Source organism: Xiphias gladius, chromosome 11 (genome assembly GCF_016859285.1).
Source record: "Xiphias gladius isolate SHS-SW01 ecotype Sanya breed wild chromosome 11, ASM1685928v1, whole genome shotgun sequence".
Taxonomy (NCBI): Eukaryota; Metazoa; Chordata; class Actinopteri; order Istiophoriformes; family Xiphiidae; genus Xiphias; species Xiphias gladius.
The window spans coordinates 17,514,395-17,539,981 of record NC_053410.1 but is presented as its reverse complement, the minus strand read 5'-3'; the positions used below and the strand labels follow the sequence as shown (position 1 = coordinate 17,539,981).

The window sequence follows — 25,587 nt, the reverse complement described above, 5'->3', positions numbered from 1 at the left end:
TGAGGAGTAAGAATTCTTTTAGCGAGAGTTCACTGAGAGTCTGTCAGCTGAGCTTGTGTGGTGGAAGCATGAAAGAGGGCAGAGATACTTCATGACTTTGATGAAAAAAAAAAAAAGACAGACTAGTGCTTCTGGAAGATTTAGCAGGGGGGTTAAGGTAAGTCATACAAAATATGTGCAAGCTTGTTCTGCTGCCCAGTTTGAGCCTATGTTTATAACTATTTGGTGTGAAGGTCGTCTCTGCTGACATATTTAAAGATACGTATCCATCAACACTATCATCCACACTCCCATTCCCCTTATTCAGCAGATTGCCAGTGCCAGTCCGGGGTGTGGCTATGCCCTCAATCTTCATTAAATAAGCTGAAACAAGCATGGTTGCCCTTTGCATGGAGACCGGAGCGAGCCCTGTGGGGGGGGGGGCACCCAGCACAACTGGCAATGATGGAATTTCCTCTATTTCCTGTATCCCTCAGTGCTGCTGTGCAAACACTGCCTGACCCATGGGGCTGGGCAGGATTGGGGAAGTCAGCCTGTTTACCCATCACCCACCTGGCAGCCCTTGAGAGAGAGCAGAGCACTCAGACATATGGCGTGTTGGGCCCCCAAATGACAAAGTCTGTTTGTTCAGCACTTCTTCGCTTTCTTTCTCTTGCTTACTTTCTCTGCTTTTTCTCTGTCAGGAACAAATACTGTACATGCTGGGATTTTCACAAATGGCAGGACCATTTAAATATCACTGGGTCTGTTTACCCAGCTTTAGTGTCAGCTGAAGCCTCTACTGGAGCAGTCTGTCAGTGAGGAAGACAACACACAGGAGGCCCGCTTTCCGCATGTTCTGCATATGTCCTCATACCTCCATCCACTTTATACATTTGGTATCGGTATTTGGCTTTAGTTCGGTCTACCTTTTCCAAACCACTGTCATCACCTACTTTATCCTCTCTACACAGGTATGACGATTCAGGTCCACTTTTGGCTTTCATGGCATTTGCAAAGCAATGCTTCACAGCCAAGACAATCAGGGATTTGTGTATTCTTAGGTTTGAATCCCCACTGAAATTCACAGCTTCACACATTTCTCAGTAGCATTTTGAATTTCTGACCTTTTCAACATGATGCTAATCTATACCAACTGTTAAATGAACAGAAGTATTCAGATCCTTTACTCAAGTAAAAGCAGTAATACCACAACATAACAATATTCATTTACAAGTTAAAGTCCTGCATTCAAAATTGAACTTAAGTAAACAGAAGTATTATCAGCAAAATCTACTTAAACGTAAAAGTACTCATCATGGAAAAAGGCCTCTTTCAGAGTGTTATATACTATATTTATATACCAGCAATTATAATCGCTGAGTTGAGTTAATGATTCGGAGTCAATTTTAATCAAAACTACTATAATTAGTTACTGAAGTTTGAGATTTATATGTGTGGAGGGTTTTGCCTGATTTAATACTTACCGGTGGAACGCAGTGCATTACAATGAACAGAAATCTGATTATTTAAAACATAATTTTGCATACGTTTGTTACATCTTGAGGTGGACAAACATCCATAAATATCATGAAATTGATTTGAAATATCACCCAGCCCAACTGCAACATTAATGTTTAAGCAGTTATTTTAATACTGTCTCTCGCTGAAGTGAAGCTAACTTTTGATGTATTGCTGTGTGTTTTAATCTAACAAATCATGATTTAGAAGAAGGTATGTTTTGCGTGTAAAATATTTATCAGCAAAACAAACTAGTAACTATAGCTTTAAGGTAAATGTAGTGGGGTAAAAATTAGAATATTTCCCTCTCAAGTGTAGTGGAGTAGTATAAAGCGCTACCAGAAATACAGTGGTACAAACATCTGCCACAGCTCTAACCTTAAAAAAAAAACAGACTACTCAAACATTTCAGAGATAAAAAAAGAAAACACAGAAGCTGGTGCAGCAGTCTCCGAGTCCCATGGGAGTAAAGGCAGTGCTCCTGAAACCAATTCACCTCCACAGCTCTCTGACAGCTTGTGTTGCAAGAACAACAGAGAGTTAACGCACCCCACTCTTAAATATGAGGGGCGTGCAAGTCCACGCTACGCTCACTACAGAAAAAGCCACAGTGGGAGGACTGAGAGCTGACCCCAACTTTCACATCATCATCATCTCAGACGTCTCCAGCAGTTGTTAGAAATGTCTCAAAGTGCATACGGCAGTAAACCTGCTCAGTGGCCTCTTTGTCATCTCCTTATACTGTTCACTGCCTGTTCTCTTTGTGCAGCAGGCCATCCTGACTTATCAGGTCTCCAAACAAAATGAGGCTCTGTGGCCGCTGGAAACCTGATACTTAATGTCAGCCTGGTTCATTAGATTAGCTATGAAACTGAAACACTGTTTTTCTAATATTTGCCTGCAGCATGTATTCTATTTAAATCAAATTTCAGCTTTGTTGGGGGGGGGCTTTACAGAGATTGTCCTATCCATCACAGGGGTGAAAAAACCCAGCTGGAGGATAAACATGAGGTGTGTTATGAGGGGAAAAGCCTTCCTGACGGATGTTGTTCCCAGCCGTCCGTCTGATGTGGCGTCTCTCTCTCTGCTGTGAGCGGACCTGCTGTCCTCTTTGCAACAAGTGAGCAAACAGACATGACCAGAGGCAGAGGTGGTCGCTGTGAAATCCATCCACACGCAGCGTGGTCGCAAAGGAAAATGTCTCAGGTTTAAAGTGGGATGGCAGTGGGTAGATATTTCTTTAACAGAATTCTGAAACTGTTTTCTGTTAGAGGTGAAAGAGTGTCAGGAGCAGGCCTGATCAATACCTCCATTAAGGTATAAGTCATTATCCTTCGAAACCTGTATTTGCCCCATTCAGTATGGGAGTCTTTAAACATGTGCAACGCAATTTTAATGGTGCGCAGATCAAGCTTGAGGTAATATGTATTATGTGATTTGTTCTCATTCACACAGCTCATATATTGTTGACATGGTGCATCTGTCTTAAATGAGTCAGAGAAGCGTATGACAGGTCAGCCAGAGTAGCTGCCTTCTGAGATGGGACAGCTGTTACTGCTGCTGCTGCTAGGGCTCTCCCGCTCTTCATCTCCTCACCTTTCATCCACATGGTCGCCTGTACGGCTCAGGCAAAGCCCTAAGTTCAATTGCCCTTTCGCAGGTTTGACTGCTTCACTGTTTAGGCTGTACTCCTGACATATAATCAGTCTTTTTAATAAACTATCTCTGAGAAAATGTACATCTCATTGGAAAACTAATGATATTCAGCTCATATATATGTGTGTAAAACACGGTTAGGTGTATCGTTTCAACTTCAGTTTCACTTTTACTTTACTACAGCAAAAAACAAACAAAAAAAAAAAAACAAACAAAACAAAACAGCAAATCAGACTTCAGAAATAAACATGAGCACCAGATTAAATAAACAACAGATATTTCAAGAGCCAGAACAGACCTTCTGCCAAAAGTTGATGTAGAAAACTTCTCTGGAGAAGTTGAAGTAGATGTTGGTGTCGTAGGCATCGTCTCCAGCGTTAGAGATGGTCAAGTTTAAAGAGATGTTCTTCACTCCCCCGAGGGCCAAATGGGGCTTGCTATGCAACCTGACGGGAACACATAGTAAATCATGTATTTCAGAGAATAAATAAACTTCTTATAACAACTGGGGGACCTTACAGGAGGAACAGTAAGCAAAGATTTATATTAACAATGGATCTAAATTTGTTTTATTTTTGATGTAAAATATAAGTAAACAGTGAGGCGGTGCCCTTAAATTATAGCATCTGCTTGTTTTTGCAGAAAAAAAAGAATGTATCTAAAAAAAAGACAACTGGTAACCATGACAGATGTAAACTTTCACTAAATGTACATAGAGCAGATGATACACAATAAAAAGAAAGGGAACTCCCTAACTATGGAAAAACATATGGATATCCTCCAAGCATGCGTCATGGTTCCACTACCCACACCCACATGGCCTAATATTTCAGCTTGCTTCCTCACTACTGGAAGAAAAGGCAAAGACAGAGAATGAATCTAAATCTGAACTGTGAAGATGAGGGTTTTTACCCAGAGAGCAACAGTTTCCCATGGAGCCTCAGGTCTGCAGCACAGTCATCTGACAGGCAGTTCTTCTCAAACCAAGTCTGAAGAGGAAACAGTAAAGTACACAATTCATATGACCTCATGCTGTCCATGCACTGAACACACTGACTCCATATTCAGAATAGGGGGCAGTGTTGTGTGGTTTTTGGCACTATCCAGTAGATTTTTATCCAGGAAGGCCAAAAGTCTTTACTCTGTCTGATCTCTCTTTTAATTAGTCAGAGGATGGTCTTTGGTTTAAGGCTAGATCATGAAAGGAAACTTAAGTCAAGCATTAGAGTTCGAAGAGTTTCAGATAAATGGATTCTGTAGGTGCTGAAAGACGCAAATCTCTCGGTTTTTCAAGGAGTGCAGACGTTGGGGAAACACATGTGGGGCAAGTTAGAGGTGGTTGCAAAGAAAATAAATGAATCAGTCTTGTTGGATTTCACTCAAGAAAAACTAACACAGACAATAATGAGCTAGTAACAAGCACTAAATCATTATAACCTCAATTTGAGCTATTTCATTCATTCCTTCTGTCGTCCTTTTGTCAGGTGTGGGGAGAATTTCACTTTCTGTCGAACCAACTGAGGAAATAAGAATCTGCACTAGTAGAAAATAACTGTGATTCTCTTAATACAAGATCAAAATTAACATAAAACATAGTGATAACACTGTTGCAACTTGGGTGAACTGAACAATATCTTTATAAAAGTGCAGGCGGATACGGTATCTAGGTAAGTAAGAAGGAAAGAGAGATTGAAAGAGGCTACAATTAGAGAATAATCATGGTCTTGTGACACTACGTTTTCATGAAAGATAAAGTCCTATCTGATGTCCATTTTCTTCTTCAGCAATAAATTGTCTATATCATATTGGGGCTAGATAGGTGGTAACAACTTTAATTGTCCATTTTGTCTCAAGATCCATTCACAAGAAAATAGATGTATACTTTACTTTCAAATCCAACTCCTGACAAAGGTTTTCCAAATAAAGACCATATAAGACTTTGTTAAGTGTTGCAGCTGGTGAAGTGTATGATTCTCCAAACCACTTTTTTGCAGTAAAGAAATGAGGAGCCCTGAAATCTTCAACAGCTACATTTAGAAGGATTTTACTTCATCTATTTATACGATATTAATCCTTATTTTACCTCGTTCCTCACTGCAATCTTGTTTCCTTTCCTCCATCGTAGCACTGGAGTGAGCGCAGGCAGGTCTCGCTCCTGGTGTCCTGTCAGCACATGCTTCCCCAGGCTGTAAGCCGCCTCGAACGTGATGGCTGTGAACACGTCCTTCACATCTTTCTATAGAGACCATAAACAAAAAGGCTATTGCAAAGACTTTGCCCCACCGTAGACATAAAACTATTAAAACTAATTTTAAGGTCAAAGCAATGACAGCCTTGATGATTATGGTAACTTAACATCTTTGTCCAATTGACACTTGTGGCAAAGACTGATTACACTGCAGATTATCAGAAGATCATACAGTCTGGATATGATGTTATCACTATAATCACTGAGCCAAAGGTCCACGTGGTTGATTGCAGATGTAAGTATACAGATAAACCACCAAATCATCTTAATTAGTTTCAATGGACGGGTGAGATAACTCTTTCATCAATTACAATGTCTTTTTTGTCATTTTATTGAAATAGCAGAAACAGGGCCACCACTAAAAGTTCTCAGCAAAGCGAACACTCGGAACTTTTTTTTAAAACCTGCTGGCACTGCCTCTGAGAGCTATATTTGCGTTTCTGGCAGCTCCATCTAAGACCACAAAAGAAGTGTTTGATTTGGCATTAGGTTTGGAAACAATGCAGACAGAATGAAAACAGAGCTAAATGTGATCAAATCCCATATCTTCATTAGATGACAGTGGTGAAAGACATACATGGGAAAAGCAGATACTGTTGTTGCTTTTTCATCTCTTCTGTTCATTACAGCTACACTCAGATCTTTGAATGCTGCTTGGTGGGTCTGACTCTGATCTTAATGTCTAAAAGCTGCAGCAACAACAGACTCATATGCACCCTGTGTCCCTTTGCCCAACTGATGTCTACCAACACGGAGCCAAACCCACAATTTAAACACAAAGGGCTTCCCTGTGCTTTCCGTTGGTCACTTAGGCCACACGTTCTTTTGCACTTTCTCTCTTTTGTCCATTATCAGAGCTTTTTCCAGTGTCCACCCACCCATCCTTTTTCCTCAGACAGGGCCATTCTGGGCTTCGAACACATTAGGCAACACCATTGGAGAACCCACCCAACTCATCAACAGTGAGTGAGTTACATCAGGAAAGAACGACCGTTAGCGCAGGACATGAATAAACGAAAACAGAATATTTTGGGCTCATTTGGGAAATGGTGATGCAAACAGATAAAGAAATGGCATTGCTGATGATAGAGAATTTTTTGTGATTTTCTTTCATTTTCTTTTTGGCTCTACAGTTGACAATTGAAAATAGGGCTGCAAATCACATTTATTTATATCAATAATTAATCAGCCTGTTATTTTCTTGATTAATCAATTTATTGTTTCATTTATAAAATATTCCAGAGCCCAAGCTGACATCTTAAAATTGTTTTTTGCAACCAACAGTTCAAAACCAAAGATATTCAATTTACTATCAGTTAAAATTTAGAAAAACAGCAAATATTTATCTTTGAAAAGTGGAACCAGGGTATTTTTTTTTATCATGTTGGATGTTAGCAGCTCTGTGGGTGCTTTGAGCTTTACGATAATGTCAGAATGTTCACAACGACAATGTTGACGTGCTGATGCTGAGCACGCATGTCTATCATGTTCACCATCTTGGCAACCACATGTATGGCTAAAAATTACTAAGCGATAAAGCTGATAACTGTGTTTTAAATGTGTTTTACTTAACTTATTATTGTGTTGCTATGTGCACATTATTTTTACAGTAAAAAAAAAAAAAAAATCTACCAACTCGTGTATGCTGTATTATGACAGCAACAGATATAAGAAAAAACCTGGAGATAATACGAGTATTTAAATCAAAATGTAAAACAATTATTAACACCAGCATTCCTCTGCGTGCGGGATACATTTCGGCATGTAGAGGAAGTGTCGAGGGCAGCAAGTTCTTACCGGAGCTGGTATCAGCAGCTGACTTGAGTCGAGTATACAGCTTTGTAGTCCCGAACACTCTTAGCAGTGAGCTCACACAGCTACTGTAAGAGGAAAAGTAACTACCTGCACTGCTTGAACCAAGCTTAACTTTGTCACACTGAGTTTTTAACACTATCTAGGGTTGTAATTCGTTCATTTATATGACTAGCAGTTAGTTTGGTAACATATAAAAGCCGATTAGACAAGAGAAGGCAAGGGCTTTTGCCAGTGTCGGACTTTCAGTTCAGGCATATTTCGTGGAGGCGGTAGGTACCAGTGTAAACTCGATTCGTATCGAAATCGAAAAGCATCAGTAGAAAATATTTGGTCTTTCATTTTGGGCCAGCACTACCCGTTACCACAGTAGAACTAGTCAAATAAGGCTGGGTAACGCAGATGCAAAATAGACGTTGATCTCACACTGATCACTAGAGTGCAATCCATGCCTTATTGGACTTACAGAGACAGTGTTGCTCAAGTCGTATGTCGGCTCAGCTGGGAGGTAACATGACACAGTGTGGTAGTCAGTACTGGACAAGTGGTGGTATACTATGTGAGGCACTGGCAAAAGCCCTCAGCCTCAGCAGCCATTAAAGAAGAATGCTTGAAATGGACCCTGTCCTCCGGCATCTGAGTGAAATGACCCCCTGGAAGTTCACTGCTCAGGTCTCCAGCCTCAAACTCCCACCGCTTATCTCACATTTTCACAAGCCACAGGGGGACCAAATTACTTTAAATGAAATGTGGTGTTTTTGCATCTCATGCTTTAAGAGTGACTTTTATGCACAAGTGAATAGGCATAATCTTTCCATTAATCTAGTGCGCTATGGAGGGATTTCCACGTCTTTTTTTAACAGAGCATCTATTATTGTGCAGATACAGGATGACTTTGTTCTTGAAACACAGGCATACAGACTGCTAACTAACTGGCCTTCAAGGCTACAGATTGCTAACTGGAGAGTTCCCAAGACTCACAGAAAGCTTACATTAGTAGTGCCGACGGCTGTTCAGTAACACTTGGCCTAAGCTTTTATTATCCCTTGACCAATGCTGCCAATTGCCCCACCCGAATCCACACTCCTGGTCCAGTTATTTACTCCCTCCTGATCCTGCTTTTAATTCCTGTATTTATGGAACAGAAGAGTTCCTGAGCTCCAGCTGAGAAGGACACTGGCTAGTGTTAACTGCCTGCTACCTATAATTTTATGGAAAGAAACCCTTACCGGCCTTATGTGACTGTAAGTTCACAAGAGACAGGTTATTCTGCACTAAAAGGCTTCCACTCATCAAACATAAAGTCTCTGATTTCAGATCGGATAGAGCAATTCTGGGATTTATGTTATTTAAAGATCATTATAATGAAAGTAGACATATGAAACAGCAGGTTTATATTAGTTTTTGCCAGTTTTAAAGCAAAAGTATATGACATTTAAAAGAAAAAAAATAAAACATTCTTCCTCTTACATTATGTTACGAAAAGTTGAACTCATGAGCAATAAAACGCACCGTCGCTCAATTTAATACAGTCAGGGATTTTGCTGCTACAGCCTAACTTGGTCTGGTTTGACCAGTAGCCAATGGTGGCTAAAGTTAGCCAATGTTAGCAAACTTTAGATAAGTGACATTAGTGAGTCTATTTGCTAACTTCATGACTTTTGACTGATTTTTCAGCCCTGTTTCAGTTCTTTTAGCCCTATTCATCGGATTAGGGGCATGTATTTCTGTCTGACACAAACGAAAGTGAAATTTTCAAATTATACACATATTGGCTTTAAACAAGATGAAGGATTTTTGAAGGACAGTATGCTTAGAGTTGGAAGTACTGCCCATAAAAAAGGTAAATTTCCTAGTCACTTAAAATGAGTCTGAACCCTCTCATCATCTCATGGACATATTTACTTATTAATGGTTCCAGTTATACTGTAGAGATGCCAGCAAACTTGGCAGGAAACAGTTGTTTTCCAGTAGTTCCCACCATATTTTGGAAACTGTAAATTCTTATCTATAGGACGAAAATCTGCATGGTACAGCAGTTGGGATATTTTATGACACACTCGATACCAACCCTTCCTCCCTGTATGCATATTCATATAGTTAACTCACAGGATGGAGAACAGTTTGCCACTGCATGTTTTCAAAGAAAACAACTGGGAATCAAACCTTCACCTACAACACCCCCTCTCTGTGGAATATACTATCTCTGTGTTTATGTTCACACTCAGGACCCATTTATTTAATACAGCAGAGCATAACTCGCGCCCTTACCAACCATTCTTTCCCCTTTGATTTCCCTCTCTGCTGCCTGTATGATTTTTTCCTACACATCTACACTTGATGCTTGCTTGTTTTAGGAACATAAAGATGCTGCTGCATGAATGAATTTGACCTAGTTAAAGATATTTTATAGATTTCGCCCGGAACTCTAGTTGAGCTGTACTTGAGTTATACTCTAGTGCTGCAAGCTCTGATCTTCACATGTTAATCTGATCAACAAGATGGCAACACACCAAACTGCCCCTTTATGCTCACAGAGCAGCTCCGCCATGGCGGGTGTGGGGAGGATGACATCAGGCTGCAACAGGCTCTGATCCTCAGTTTAAACGCCTCATGCTTGGCTGAAAAGCACAAGAGCTCAACTCTCAGCCAAACCATTCCCCCCAAAGCATATAGCCTAATCCTGGTCATGGGAAGTCTTTATTAACTCATGAGGGAAACGTGCTCACAGAACTCCTTTTTAGGACAATGGATGTTTGGATGACTTGCAGGTTGAGGCCATTTCATTCGATGGCTAAACTCCAGGGAATCTTAGTTTAACTGGAAAAAGCTTTTTAGTTAAGTGATGAATGGATTCAGCCTGTCAAAAGTTAGGGTTACGTGCATATACTAAGACAAGGGGAGACAACTTGAAATTGAAAGTATTTACAGTAATGTCTGCAGCATACGGCAGACATGCACTTAAGCAGTTTATCTCAGCTTGTCCTCTAAAAAAATTCTATAAGTGAGACATTTACCGACATTTTTAGTGAGTAACTCTCTGCCAGATTGACTATAGGTCAAACTATAGCAGCTGCTCAGCTCAGAATAGGTTAGCAGATGTTGGGAAGCCTAGAATGACAAATTGTGTAGGAGCAGTAAAGAGTGTCATCCAATTGTTTTAGCTAGAAACCATATTGGACAAGTCAACTATGGACGGCTTACTCTGTGAAAATGATCCCAGTGCTCCTAAATGTTTCTATTCACGTGTCATGGCACAAAAGATCAGAGTCTCTACCTGCTTTGTCACCATAGCTTCTTGAAACAACAAAACTGCAATCCTTATTCTTAAACCAGAAAAGATCACAGATCTATGGATAAATCCCATGGCCGATCCTCATATTTAACAGAATTCGTTTTGGATTGATTAACTCTTACTTGATTTTTCTGCTATGAACTTCACTAATATCTAACAATCATCTTTTCATTCTTCTAAAATCTCCCAAAGAGCAGCTCCTCAGTTCACTGCTGTTGCCAGTGACGGGATTTTTTTTTTTTTAAGAAATCTGAATAACTTCCTTCAAGGACATTGTCAAGGACTTCTGAGTGAGAATGACTGCTTCTAAATCTGGTGATTTTTTACTGTTATGTTCTTTATGTGCTTTTCCCCTTGTTGTTTTGTTACTTGAACTGTGCCTTGCGTCCACTATTGTCCCCTATTTGGCTTGCCCTTTCAAATGAGGTGTTTTTCTGCCTCTCGTAATTTTTAGTTACAAAGTTGTTGTTGTTTTTTTGTCAATTTACTTGCCTTTTTGTCACGTTGCTGGTGTTATTTTAGTATTAGTTTTTTTTTTCTTTTTTTTACATTTAGGGGCACCAGAACAAGCTGTAAATCCAACACTGTGGTAGTATCACCTTATAAAGCTGATATTGCAAACATTATTATATTTATTTATCATATTCAGTAGTTACATGTCATATTTAAACATCCAGCAGACATGCTGCAACATTAGTATTTGTTTGGAATCGTGTTTCTGGCCACCTGGCAAATCTAGGGACCACTATTCACTCTCCTATTAGCTCTATTTTGGTCTCCACCAATTCTGTCAAATGATTGCTCCACCATGTTCACTAGCTAGTCACTAACATTGTCTGTGTGCTATTTGGTCCCGGGCCCGTAGTGCACAGTGAGCTTATCAGATTTTTTTCACTGAAAACATCTGCTTGCTGAGGCTCGAAATGAAACTGAGAGCGGTGAGAGTGAACCAAAAAAATATAGTTACATGCTAGAAAGTCAAAAAAGTGAGCTGAAAGATGCTAAAACCACAACATAACTACAGAGAAGGCTAATTCTCTGTTGGTTCGTCACTAGTGACTCTTTTCACATCAAACATAGTTATCTGATCCATTGTTAATATAAAAATATTAATTAGTGCTGCTTTAAATCTGCAGTAACTAATTTATTGGCCACTTGGGAGCAGCAGAAACAAGTTGTGAAACAGCTGTGTCCAGGGGATGATTTAAGTCCTTTTTTGGTCTTGTTTTTGGTCTCCACCAAGTCCTGAGGGAAATATCTGGCTCTTTAGTTGCTAAATGCTTCACTCTGTTCACCAGCTGGTCGCTAACTTTGTCTAACTGCTGATTGGCGCTGAGCAGATACAGTGTGTTTTTAAAGCTTTACAGGTGAGTACAACAGCCTACAGAGTCGGACAGTCAACCAGAACGGTAAAATTGCGATCTGAACTGCTAAACAATGAGCGGCAACCCGCTATCAAGCTGCTTGAAGCCAAAAGGATCTGACTGAAACAATGACATGAATCTATGAGAATAACCATGTTCTTAATAGCAAGTCTGGAAAAATGTTACAAATCAATAAAAAATGCACTTGGACTTTAATACCTCCATCCTGCCCAAAACCAAATAATTCGGATTAATATGAAAATGCCACACTACCAGTCATACCAAATGCATTCAGTATGCTTTTAAAACTGTTCCCATTCAACATGAGCCATGTTTACTCTAAACACTGGAAAATGTTTCAGCCTGTCTGATGTTAGTAGTAGATGCTGCGATTCTCAGATGTCTGTCCAGCTTCGGGCACCAATCTGATAAATAACACACTTCACACACCCCACAACCTGGTGTGCATAAAAACACACTGTGCCCAGAAAACAGATTGAACTGACAGAGCATTTAAAAAGCAGAGCTCTGAGATCACTGAACATTGTGTCTGTTACAAAAGGGAAATATGTTTTTACTACTGAGAGATACTCCAGTTATAGTTCTGCTTATTAAACTAATTTAGTTAGAAATGAAAACAAATGTGTGGATTTACAAGGTTCTACGCTCAGGATAATTACGAGTTGTGCTTTCAGTAAACAGTGGAGTGGTCTTGCCTACAATTAATTTTTGCACAAATAAATCAAAACACCTTCTAACTGCGTAAACCCTTGTCACTTGTCATAGTGGTACTCTGACAAGATGGAGGGAGTGTACTTTGACATCAGAATTGTTGGCACAGTGAAAGTGTGAGTCTGTCACATGGTCATGGAGTCATGAAGTTTGAGTCTAGAAGAATATTTTGCTCTTTATTTCTAACTCTCCTCCATTCCCGATTCTTACCCTCCCTCCATTTTTAAATCATTACTGTGTCACTTGTTTCACTTCTTCCCTGATTTGTGTCCACTTCGATGAAACATTTACAACAATCATCTGCCATTGCTACTGCCGGATCAGAACTGTCCTCAATTGAGAATTCCCCTTAATGTCTGCCCCAACTATACATTCACCGCCGCAAAAAATTTAATACGAGAGAAACACCACAAAGAAACATTTAGCTTTGCTGCTGTACATTGTCAAAGACTGAACTCAGTAAACTATGAGGCTCCTTTGTACAATTTTGGGATGTTGTTTCAGTGAAACATTAATCAACCAAATCCTAACCTTTAGCAGGACTGAGTGTTGCTAGATGTGGCAGTGAGTTGCAATGTCTCCCATGAGCAAACACAAATTTCCTCCTGGCTAAAACAGAGGAGCATCATCACGTAACTGACAGGAAACGTATTCCATCTGTACTGTCATGCATGAGGCCGCATCAAGAATAAACAGCAGTAAATACCATGTTGCTCTTAACGCAGCTTATATGCAAAAAAATTATTTGCAGCAGTACACATTACCTGCTATTCAAAATCCTTGCCTCACGCACCAACTCTCCGCTGAAACACTCAGACTTTCGCTTTGGACTTTCAATAGAATGGCTCTCCCACGATAAAGATCCCAAGGGTGCAGATATGGAGATATACATCTCTTACGTGTTGGAGAATCCAAGTGTATTGAATTTATTGCTTTTTTAAACAATGTTTGCATAAACACAAATTGCAGGAAACTTTTAGGGTCTCGCATGCATCATGAAGAAGGCATTCAACATTTGACCCTTAAAACCGCAGCTGGGATTTATAAAGGAGGAGAGAAAGGTGCCTCGCTTCCCTGGTGGAAATTGGCAGATGGAATAGGTTTACTGCTCAAACATACCAAAATCATCAGCATGTTATTTTTACTATATTCCATCAACAACAACTTGATTCAATGCCAACACTAACTATAGCTGTATTAGTGTAATATCTGGGTCTGAAATCCTGACATTCACCTATAAATACACTGATGTGTTCCCTCATATCTCAGTTCCCACATTGTGATACTTTCAACATATTATTTGTGTCTGCGCTATTTTCAGTGTCATTACTACATCTCCTTTGGAAGAATTTCAAGGCTTTACACTCTTGAAATGGCCCTAAGGCTGTAAAGTTGAGCTCTTGATATTCAGGAGCAGAAGTGAAGGTAAATTAGCCTAAAAGGTCTCGTATTATAGCCTCTTCATTTTCCAAATTCTTGACCCAGGGCTCCCATCATCGTCATCACTATCTAACTTTAACCCTTCGCTGATCTCTATTGTAACCTGACTGATGAGTGTGGAGTCACCACAAGGACACATGCAAGGCTCTCCTAAGAAGCAAAACAAACCTTTTTGCTGAAAAAAAAAGAAGAATCCAGATGAGGCCCTTTTAAGGAAGCAGCTCTGTGTTTTGAGAGCTGTAAATCAAATAGGAACAAGGTGGATTTAAGTCTGTATTATGTTTTAGGTAATAATGGGAAGAATACTAATACGACTACAACAAATGATAAGAAATTTCACACTGATTTGAGACACTCAAATATAATGGCAGGGGGTAAATGTAATGCACTAGATAGCAAATACGGAGAGATTTCAGGCCCAGACAACATTTTATTGGGTTTTATTCATAAACTCATTAAACCAAAGGCAACAGAATTACATTACTGAATTTTTGTTGCCACTTAGAGTTATCAAGAAGCATCTGAAGACTTCCTGTCTTTGAGAGATTAACTTCCTTCAACATCTTGATAAATATTTCTTCTGCATAAACAGGAAGCTTGTTATCTGTAGACTAATTCAATTAATTACAGAAGCACGGTGAAAGAAGGAGGATTCCTTTACATAAGTTCAAAGTTGTTTTCTGCATCGTGTCTTTTAATTACATGAAAATTAGTTTTTTAATCTCAGGAGAAAACCAGATGAGATCCTAGCATGGAGGTGCAGGTCAAAGTGTGCAGTTTTTAAAATGGAGTTCACCGAGTTTGTGAGTGTGTTTGAGTCTATTCCATCCTGGTGATAGAGGAGGTCTCCAGGTGCTTCCTGCAGCTGATTTCGTCACTGTGCACAAAATCTGGGGCATTTTTACTCAACTGTTATTGCTGGAACCATTGTTTTTAGACAAAGCCCTGATAATACTTGGAGCACAAATTAGTCAAATCTAACTGATGAGGGCAGGTTACGGTCGCTGCCGGACATAAACAAATGTCTTCTGTGTATATTTGTTACACTTCCTTAGGGGCAGATCTTTCCCATGTATGCAGGAAGCAGAATTTGATGCTGACGCCACCACATCAGGAATATACCCTAATATTAACAAATAGATAAAGTATGGGAAATGATGACGGGGTCACTGCCAGGTTGTTAAGGAAGCATCACGAAGATGCCAAGTGATGAAGTAGCCTTTTTCTCTTATCCTGGTGTGGTGAAGCACAGGCACCATCACATTATGACATTCTGACTCTACAGGCAACCACATTCACACTGAACAACCGTATACAGGCATGTTTCCTCTGCAGTGGAAGCGGGAAACATGGCAAGAGAAACTCTCTCATTGTGGTCAGACTTGGCCACCCATTACGCTGCCTTGCAATGGCACTGTGTGGCCGTAAAACAGCCAAAAGACTGTGGAAACATTCTGCCCAGCATGCTTAGCTGCCAAAATCAACAAATCATCAAATCTGCCCAACCTTTGGGCTGTCTTGATATGAGTAACGGGAATAGATTTACCATGGCAACAACACAGAGTAGGACTATTAAGCAGCCATACCAAAAATAATACCTTACTTATACTGTATCTTCAATGCACACGCCGTAGAGGAACGTCACAAGAAATTTGACTTGTTTTACTGTAACAAAAGTCTGTTGGCTGTGCACTCCCAAAACAAGCCTGGAGAACTGTATAATGTTCACTCTGGCATGACCATGTAGGGAAATTCTGACCAAAATATTACCCTGAGCTAAAATTAACCTGAATAGCTCTTCTTTAGTGTCCAGTAAATACAATTAACACTAATACTCGAAGACAAAGCATTTAGCTGAACTTATTTATATGGCAGTGTCTATGACAGTTTCCACTTGATTTATTATTGCAGCACACTGCACTAGTATTTTTTTTTTTTTAATTATTTTCATTACATTCTTTATAAATATATGCTTGACTTGCTGCCATGTGTAACAGAAGACAGCTGGAATTGATTACCTTCCTGCTATATACTTTCATTGTATCAGCTCTCTTGGCCTGAGGGTAAATAAAACCGGGAAGGCATCAAGGGAACTGCACGTTTCTATTCAACTGTAAAGAGGCAAACAAAGCAGGCAGTGTGGCAGTGGCCCGGCTCTGGGTTTCTACATGCCAGACAGTGTCGAGGCTCTGGCACTTTGTCAAACTGGAGACTCTTTGGGATGCAGAGACAGGAACTCTTTGCTTTACTCTCCAGGGTTTCCTGTTTGTCTGTGCAGAGCCGACTGGGGTCAAACAGTAAGTGTAAACGGTTTTTCACAGATTAGCAGATTTAACAGCATAACACAGTTCAAACACTGTCAGGTAAGCTGTCAATCATTACGGTGTCTGTCCGGTACTTCACTTTGATTGTCCAGATCTTCTCTCTGCCTCCAGATACATTAAGCTAAAGCAACTAGCAAAATACCGATAAAAACAGTTTGACCCAGGTCTTTTAAAGTCAGTGGTCAGTGTCAATAATGAATCTATGGAGCACCATTTGGTTTTCAATCAAATTAAACGGTTCTTCAGAATCAGAATCAGGAGTAACTAAAGCTGCAAATAATTATTTTCACTGTCAACTATATACGATTATTGTTTTCTCGATCAATAATTTGGTCTACAAAATGTCAGAAAACGGTGGAAAAAAAGGCCAACCAACAGTCCAAAAGCGATTGAATTCAGTTTACGATCATAGACTACGAAAGCAAGCAAATGTTCACACGTAAAAAGCTGAAACTGGTGAATTTTTCGCATTTTTGCTTAAATAATAGCTTATCAAAATTGTTGTAGATTAAAAACTTATAAATGAATCAACTAATCATTTCAGCTCTACTATTTGCTATTATGTCTTTACCATTTTGCTAGCGCCTAATTTCAGAAAGTAGCCATTTGTGGATACAGGCAGCATGTTATATGGTATAACGGCATACAAGTAGCAGTTGTATAAGTGGAGCTGAAACTACATCAGTGAAGCTGATGATGCACCACACACAAACCCCCACCAACACAGACTTATTCTCTAACTTGTAAAGCTGCAGTTTGATTGTTTGTTGTTGTTTCTTTCTTCTCTCAGGCTTTGTTTTCTAACAAAATATAGCATGAAAAAGATGGATTGGCCTGCCCAGTTAAGCCAAAAGAGATATGAATGAGATATGACACTAACACAGGGAGACACACACACACACGAGATCAAACATTACTGCCTTTCAACGGAATTTGGAGAGGTAATGATACAAGTAACCTGGTTCCTTCTGTAACTTCATAGACCATCATCAGTCAATCTACCCAGCCTGAAAAACTCACGCATTGTATGCTAAAATCCAACATGCCTACATAAGCTAGTTTTTCCATTCATTCAAATGCGACTGGAGCCTGGAGATGGCCTCATTGCATTTAGCCTTGACAGATAGATGTTCCTCCTGCAGATGCCCCAATAACAGCAGCAGTCTTTAGAATAAAATTTGATGGAGCTTTAAATACTCCGGTGGTGCCGAGCAAATGTTAGGGGGATATGAGATATAGGGCACATACTCAGTGGAATATAGGCCAGAGGAAAGTGAGCAGGATACTTTACAAGCTAAATTAAACAGACAACTGTTACAGGCAGGCCTCTAGCTGCCTATTTTAGCTCCTCCTTGGAGACTGTGCTGGACCTACAGTGCTGCATAATACCACTCATGACCACAAATGGAAGTGGCTCTTGGCATGATTTCAATGCTCACGTGCACTGTGATGGGACTGCTGGAGTAAAAACACGTATATGACGATGGATGAATCGCCAAAGATGTAAATATGCCACGAGATGTGATCAAGGACAAAGTGCAGAACATCTAACAAACGAATACTTAAAACATGTTTGAACACAAGCAATAAATCAAAGCCAAGTGAGCAGTAAAAGCCAGCCTGCAACCACATAGTATGTGACACAATGAATAACGAAAGCTTTATACTTGTAGTAAGACACAGCATATTATAATGTGATGTTGACACACCTGTTGCACTTTGAATCTATGGACACTGATGTGCTCCACTCCACATACAGCATGCATTCTTAGATACACAAAACACAGAACATGATCAGAGTACTCATGTCACTTCATTTGTTTTGTTTTGGTTTGGTCCTTGCTAGCATAATGGCTCTATGGATGGCGTGTATATATATATATATATACCATCCTCTGTAGATGGTCCCTTATCATACCCATCTAACATAAGATACCACTAAGTCAGGTCCAGTAAAAAATACGTCTGCATGTAAAAAGTCATTTTCCTGTTTCATAAGAATTCCTACTGTTCCAGTTTTCTGTCCTTGATGCCACTATAATAAAGTTTTTATTAATGAGGCATCCATTTGCACATGAATAATACTCCAAACCTTCAAGCTATTTCACTACAAGTGCTCTGGCTTGCGCAATAAGTTGAGAAACTATGCCACACTGTAGCACGCCGACAGTACAAAATTACTTAATACAACACATCCAACTGAAGAATTTCCGCTTACAGTTGGTGAGTCTCTTGTTATATGACTCATTTCCATCTCACGCACAGCACCTCTGGACATCTGAACCCTAATCATTTATCAGTCATCGCTGCTAGGAAATGCTTTACCTCCCTAATGTGAGGTACAACTGAAGTGAAAGCCTGCATGGAGTTTATTTTGCTAAAAATAACCAAACAAAGTCCATCTGGAGGGCTTGTATGCTGTTAGTCAATGCCAATGAAAACATGTTTAAAATGATCAACATGAAAGACTTGCATAATTTAAGAAGGAATTCCTCCAGAAAAAAAATGTTAGCATTGAACTATTAGCTTCTGTACTTTGCGCTCTCTAAATAACTAATGTTATGCCCTTGTGTTCTCAACACTACATGATTTACTGAGCAGCCAGTCCAGCTTTTTACTTGACTTCAGATGGGGAAAATTGAGCATGTCTGTTCCAGTCCTGTTGCTGCATGTGCATAATGTAGAACAAATACAACTTTAACAGTGCATTATTAAACCTCGCTGTTAACTGAGGTCCTTTAAAAGTGTTTAAATCTATAAAGTCAACAAAATGGGGTCGACAGATGGTCAGAGTAGTTACAAACGTGAGAGTGGCTCAGAATAGCTCATGATGCTGCTTCCACCTCATGCATCAGGGCCTGGGCAATCAACCCTGACAGGGTTTTCCATCAGCAGTGCCAGCATGCAGCTCCAGTTGACACAACAGCAGCCCAACACCCTGCTGTGTTGCTGTAGCGCAAGTCCTGTGTTTTAACTGCATGTTGTAGCTACGAGAGGGGCAGGGTGGACCCCCCCCCCCCGAGAATGTAGTCGGGCAACCAGCTGGTTTCCATTAGCATACCTCTTCTGGGCAACGGGAGGACTGGCTCATGCAGGCAGACACATGAGGAAGATAAATGATGCGATTGGTCAAGCAGACTGGATCCTCTCTAAGAGTGGAGACAGATCACCTCTGATTATGGCGATTCTTTAGATCTTCTTTAAAGTTTAGGACAAAGTACTGTATGATGATCATGGCAGACAGTTACCATGCTAGGTCATAATCTTTGTCCCTTTTACTTTTCATACACATACAAGTCATTCAGCCTGTAAACAGTCTGGTAAGGTTGTAATTTGGACACCACACCTTCACCATCCTGTATGGCTTTTCAGCGTCTGGTAGCTCTGGGAATCTCATTTTTGCTTTTTGGTGCTGAGCTGGTGGAATCTGTGGATACATACAGTGAAAAAATAATAACCCACACAGCCGGATGAATGCATGATGAATGCAGCTGAATGAATGTGAAGTGCAACCATGCTGCACTTCACACCTCAGTCAAGCCAATCCAAATCGGAGGATTTGGATTGGCGATATCTGCATGAAGTCACCCCGAAAGACACTTGTCATCTCTTTAACCCCTGGACAGAGCGGGGCTAGCTATTTCCCCTGTTTCCAGTCTTCATGCTAAGCTAAGCTAACCATCATCTGGCTCCAGCTTCATTAAGAACAGACAGGCATGAGAGCGGAATCGATCCTCTCACCTAACTCTTGGCAAGAAAGCAAATAAGTATTTCCCAAAATTCGCCAAAAAACGAACGATCCCTTTAGCAACATCGAAGTGTAATTTCTTTCAGCACCATTAGGGCTTCAGCTAACCAATGGAGCTGCAAAATATGCCTCGTCCCTGAAGTTATCATCTGGCCTGATGGATGGCACTTAGAGCATAAGTGTGTTTATCTCACAGCTAGAGAGATGCCACAGATATGTGGCATCCTGTTAATGTTCTGTGTGTTGAAACCTAGACAAAGAAAAGAGAAAACTACATTGGAAATGCGCATGTGCAAAACTATCCAGTTTTGATGAAGAGCGTGGATAAATACATGCAAGACTTCTCTGAATAAAACTCGATAACTGAATGAACTTATTGCTACAACTGCTTTGTGTGATATACATTCATTATAGTCTGAATGGTTGAAGGAAGAGAGGCAGGCACGGTAATGACAGCCCCCCCTTAGTCAGCAGCTCAGCCTCCCATGGTGAAAGCGCCTGGAGAGCACCATTAAGAACACCAGCGAAATTTACAGGCCTGCAGTGGGCCTCTGTATTAGAGGAGGTGAAACATGGATGGTGCCCTCAGGACAAGGACCCTCTCCGTGGCTACAGGACTAAATCACAGAGGAACACAATAGAGACACTATGTAATGACAAAGGAGACTCTGTTTCCTGTTACTGTCAGTTTCTGCAGACGCACACTTGAGCAGCAGGGTGTCATGCACCATCAAGGGCCTGAATGTTACCTTTAACCTATCCCAGCAGGGTGACACAAACAGCTTCCCAGCAGAAGCCTGTTGATCCATACCGTTTAGCTGCAGCAGCCAATGCTCTTACATCACTATGAGATATGTAATGGTCCTTCCTTTATCTTGACATTTAAATTTTTCGCTTTTTTTTAATTTGTCTAAACATTTCAGAAAAACAGACCATATAAGCAAATAACTCATATCAAAAATCAACCATGCAGGGTGAGGGTGCTCAAGGTCATGGGAAAACAACTGAAAGTTCAGCTTAGGACATGAGCAGCATACAAACAACCCAACACAAACACCACCAGCAGTTATGGCCAGACGATCCAAACTTACCTTAACGTAGGCAGTGTAGCGCTGGCACTCCTCCCTGTTGATTTCCAGGCTGAGCTGCTGGCTCATCTGGCTGATCTGAGATCCACTCTGAATGAAGTAAACCCGGGAAGGCTGGCTCTTCTGTCGCTTATCCACATCAGCTGTCAAGTTATACAGCAACTCTGAGAAAGGGAAAGAAACACTGTTACACATACTGCAACATCGACTGATAGCAGTGGTTCATTCAGTAAAGATAATCTTGGGAAACACTTGACATATGCAGGCTTTGGTTTTTTTGGTAAATGCCATCAAAACATGGGAACAAATAAATTATCTCTTATTGCAGTCAAATTGATGTGACTAAGAGGGAAGATGGGAACATGTTTGACATTTCTTGGTCAAATCATCTGATATTACTTTAACTTAACAAGAGCACTTTGTTCTATTTTGCCTTACAAAAACAGTACTAATTTCAGTGGATTTAATGTAATTTGTTCACAGGTTTGCTACAGTGATGAACGCCCACTTAGCATTGGCTTCTGACAATCTTTCACCCACAAGCCAGCAAAGATATGAAGAAGAGCTAAGCAGTATAAGCTATTTTATTTATGTTAGCTCATGCAGGAATGAATACTGATAAACTGAAATTCTACATAAAAACAGGCTTTGCGTGCAGATATTTCTGTAGCTTACGATGAGCAGACAAGGATTATCAAAAAAAAAGAATTAATTTTCCAGCTGGTGGGGCAGAACTGGTATTGCTGTGAAAGAAAACATTTCAATAACAACATTCCTGCTGGTTCCACCCCAGTTTTAGTGACACTGTGACACTTCAAATTTATTTGGAATTTAGAAATCATAAGCATGAAGTCAAACATTACCAGTGTGTCTGAGAAAAACAAATATGGGCCATTTAAAATCTATTCCTCTGAATGAATCAGCCTCATTCTGTAGTAATTGCTTCAAGAGGGAGTCATACTGGTAAAACAGTGGGAGAGGTGGCAGACACACCCCAGTCGGACTAAAACCTGGCTTCCTCCGACCAACAGAGGGAATGCCATGAGCTCACTCCAGAGGAGGCAAAAGAGGGTTTCATTATAGGAGTCACCAAACACATGGTGCTGCACTTTCCATGGGTTTTGCCAGACAGCTAAACAGAGAAGCCTTATTCCTGCGAGCCAGGATGTAGTCATTATGTAACGACAGGGCTCCTGCTCCCCTGGGGGGGTGGGCTACGATTGACCACACCCAAACACTAGAACAGGACTGCACCTCACCGTTCAACAGGCACCGCACCCAAGAGCCAGTTAGCAAAGGCTGAAGGGTACCATCGGCCATAAGCAGTGACAGTCAGCCACAAACCAAAGGCTAGCCACACTGACTGTCCTCAGGCTTGGGGAGAATTGCTCAACATAATCATGTTTACAAATTTTCCTCATTTAAATGTCAACTAAAAATTCAAGGAGTATGAGTTTCACTTCCTCATAATATATAATATATCTGCGAGGGTTTTATAAGAGTATAGACATGACAAATGGCGACTGAGTTTTCTGGCTTTTGAGATTCACTTTCAAAATTGAATGTGATGACAAGACTCAAGAAAGTCACTGTGTTTGGACACTGGTCACCAACAAATAGTGGAAGCCATCGTTTTTACATTTCTACAGATAGAGATAGTTGGGTTATTTGACTTTTTTTTCTAAATTAACTTTAGAGAAAGCCAAGCTATCGTACCAGTCATATTGGTCCCAGGTAGTTAAGAAGCTCTTTAATAGTGGACTGACAACTTTTGTGAGGTTTTTCTTGCTGGGATTAGTCCTCACCTATCTGTCCCGGCAGCTGTCTTCCCCGGAAGCGCATGCAGACCGTGACGTTGAAGCAGTTTAGGTTCTGGTGGCCCTCGTGACACTGCGGCACAGAGATGTTGATGGAGACGGGCAGGAAGATGGAGACATCCACCGTAATGACAGGCCGGGACCTACAACCACAGCGGCCGACACAGTGAGGGAGAGATTGGACGTCAAAACGATTCATAAGCAGAAAAAATAATTACTGCTGTGTCACAGAGATTGATCCATGTACTCACCTCAGAAGCACCACGCTATCTGCCATGAAAGCTCCAATAGTGACATCTGCAACAGAAACATAAGCATGATTGATTTAAAAAGCCATGAAGAAGAAAATATGGTATTAATGCAACTCCTGCTGACAGCACTGTTTACACCTGCAAACCCAAAACAATATACAGAGGTCTTTAACTGTCAGGCCGACTGAGTCTGAATTTCAGCTGTGGAATGCAGTAAACAAGATGCCTCTATCACGAGTCTGAAACTCCGCAATTGCAGGGGAATGAGAGCCTAAAGCCACGAGGGTACAACACCAAATATTTATAATCTCATCCTTTTCCATGTGGTGTGTTTTTATTTCATTTTCCTGGTGTGGTAAGAAAAATCTTTCAAGCCCTCATCCAGTCTGGTATGACTGTACCTGTGTAACCATTGCCATCCATGTCCACGTTGCCGGAGATTGACTGGCCAAACATCTGCAGACCAGGGTTTACACTGCGCCCAGACAGTTTCTGTAACAGATGATACCAGCTTTCAAATAATATGTCAGCCAACATGGGCACATTGTGTAATATGTTTTTAACCCCGCATTTATTTTTCAAAGATGATTTGTTTTGCTTTTACAGACTTGTGGTAAATTACACATTTGATATCTTAGCTTGGAGTGAAGACTGTAAACAGGGTGAAACAGCTAGCCTGGCCATCTCCAGAGCTAAAAAATACACTTCTAAATTTTACAATTTAACACATTATATCTTGTTTGTTTAAATAATTATGATAATCCTTTGCTTAACATTAAAAAACAAAATTCTATTTGGTGCTGGCATTCTGTCTGATACTAAGAGTTGTCTTACCATGGAGTATTTGCTGATGATTCCTGCGGCATCCCCATGGTAGATATAAACAGCTCCTCCATAGTCATCCTCTTTAGGTGCTCCTATGGCTACATCTGAAGAGACAAATAAAGGACAAAACGTGTTTTTGTGAAGAGCTGGAATAGAAATGAATGAGTACATAAATGACTGTGTGTGCTCCTGAATGTGTACAAAAGCTTTCATTAACCCCCTGTTTACTTTCAGCTGGGCCAGTGCCTGGGAAACAAGCTGTTACAGTAAGGCTCTTAATAGACAATTAAGTGTTGTTAGTAGCCATAAAAACTTGTGTGACCGCTGAGAAAGTGGAAACAAGACTATATAGTGCTGGCGAGAGCACTGAAACAATGTCTCCTTATGCCATTTCCACATGAAGTCCATATATAAACTTTCTTTTTATAAACCAAAACACTTACATGGCATGTGGTGCAGCATACCAAAACAGAAATTGTAAAAGAATGGCACTTTTTTGTAGTAAATATCACACAATATTGAAGTCATTATGTAGAAGTAGAATTATAAGTCTTTGTTCTCAGTGCAAGCAAATGTGTATTCTATTTTTACAGTAGTTCTTTCAAATTAAATGGTAGCAGTTAAGTTTTAAATAATATTGTCAGTCAGAGAGCAAGTCTGGCTCTTTTCAACACTCTGAGAGTGACGAGTTACAAGGTGAGATATGCTGCCATTTTTCTCTGCACACACAACCACAATGTGCCAGGCTGCAAGCCTCGAGGCATATCTCACATGGAGATGAGACCAGGCAGCGGCTTCTAGCCTCGAGCGTGAGACGGACGCCAAGTTGAGCCGTCAGGGAAACAGACAGTGTAAATGTGTGTCTCTGTGTGAGGATAATTTGGTTTGAGAGAAGCGCAATATTTCCTGCAGATCCCCCTCGCCGGGTAATCAAAACAAAATGTCTGTGAAAATGGCGGGGTTTTGTTGCACCTACTGAGCAACTCAACCTGCCAACATTTGCTTGCGGTTTTATGTGAGGAGTATGAACTGGGTAGCTTAATTACTCGCCAAATGACAGAGGAAGTGGTTTTGTTGCTGGACAACAGCACTGAATAGTGTTACAAAGTGGTTGCCATTGCTTGGATTGTACTGTAGAGTCAGAGACCACTGGAGGTCCATTACAAGACTTAAACATATAAAACACGTCTCCCAGCTTTGTCCTGATGCCTCACCGGTGGCTAGAAAGAGTTTACATGCCTGGAGATGCTTAGGGACAATACCTATAGTTTTGCATGTATGGCCCGTTTTGAAATCTCTCCTTTTTTGGAACGTTCATGGACACTCTGGTTGGCATGGTTGGAAAAATGGTCAGTACTAATGTAAAATACAAAAGATTTGTGTTTATAAGACTGAAACATGTTAAATCCCCAGTGTGGTCCGTTGAATCAGTGGTTCCCCTTTTTGGGTTTTGACCCCATCTACTTGTTACTCCTTTATACAAATTC

The 25,587-nt window shown here is 40.5% G+C and overlaps 1 protein-coding gene across 2 annotated transcripts in view; it reads right to left on the bottom strand.

Annotated features, from left to right (window-relative positions):
• Positions 1-25,587, bottom strand: part of itga9 (integrin, alpha 9) — a 51,202-nt gene that overhangs the window by 13,442 nt on the left and 12,173 nt on the right. For both annotated transcript variants that reach the window (XM_040139289.1, XM_040139290.1), the window contains exons 11-18: positions 24,110-24,204; positions 23,677-23,767; positions 23,276-23,321; positions 23,013-23,167; positions 21,211-21,371; positions 5,240-5,392; positions 4,069-4,145; positions 3,455-3,602 (exon numbers count right to left, since the gene is read on the bottom strand). In XM_040139289.1, the coding sequence (XP_039995223.1) occupies positions 3,455-3,602; positions 4,069-4,145; positions 5,240-5,392; positions 21,211-21,371; positions 23,013-23,167; positions 23,276-23,321; positions 23,677-23,767; positions 24,110-24,204 (926 nt within the window). The remainder of the gene's footprint in view (positions 1-3,454; positions 3,603-4,068; positions 4,146-5,239; positions 5,393-21,210; positions 21,372-23,012; positions 23,168-23,275; positions 23,322-23,676; positions 23,768-24,109; positions 24,205-25,587) is intronic.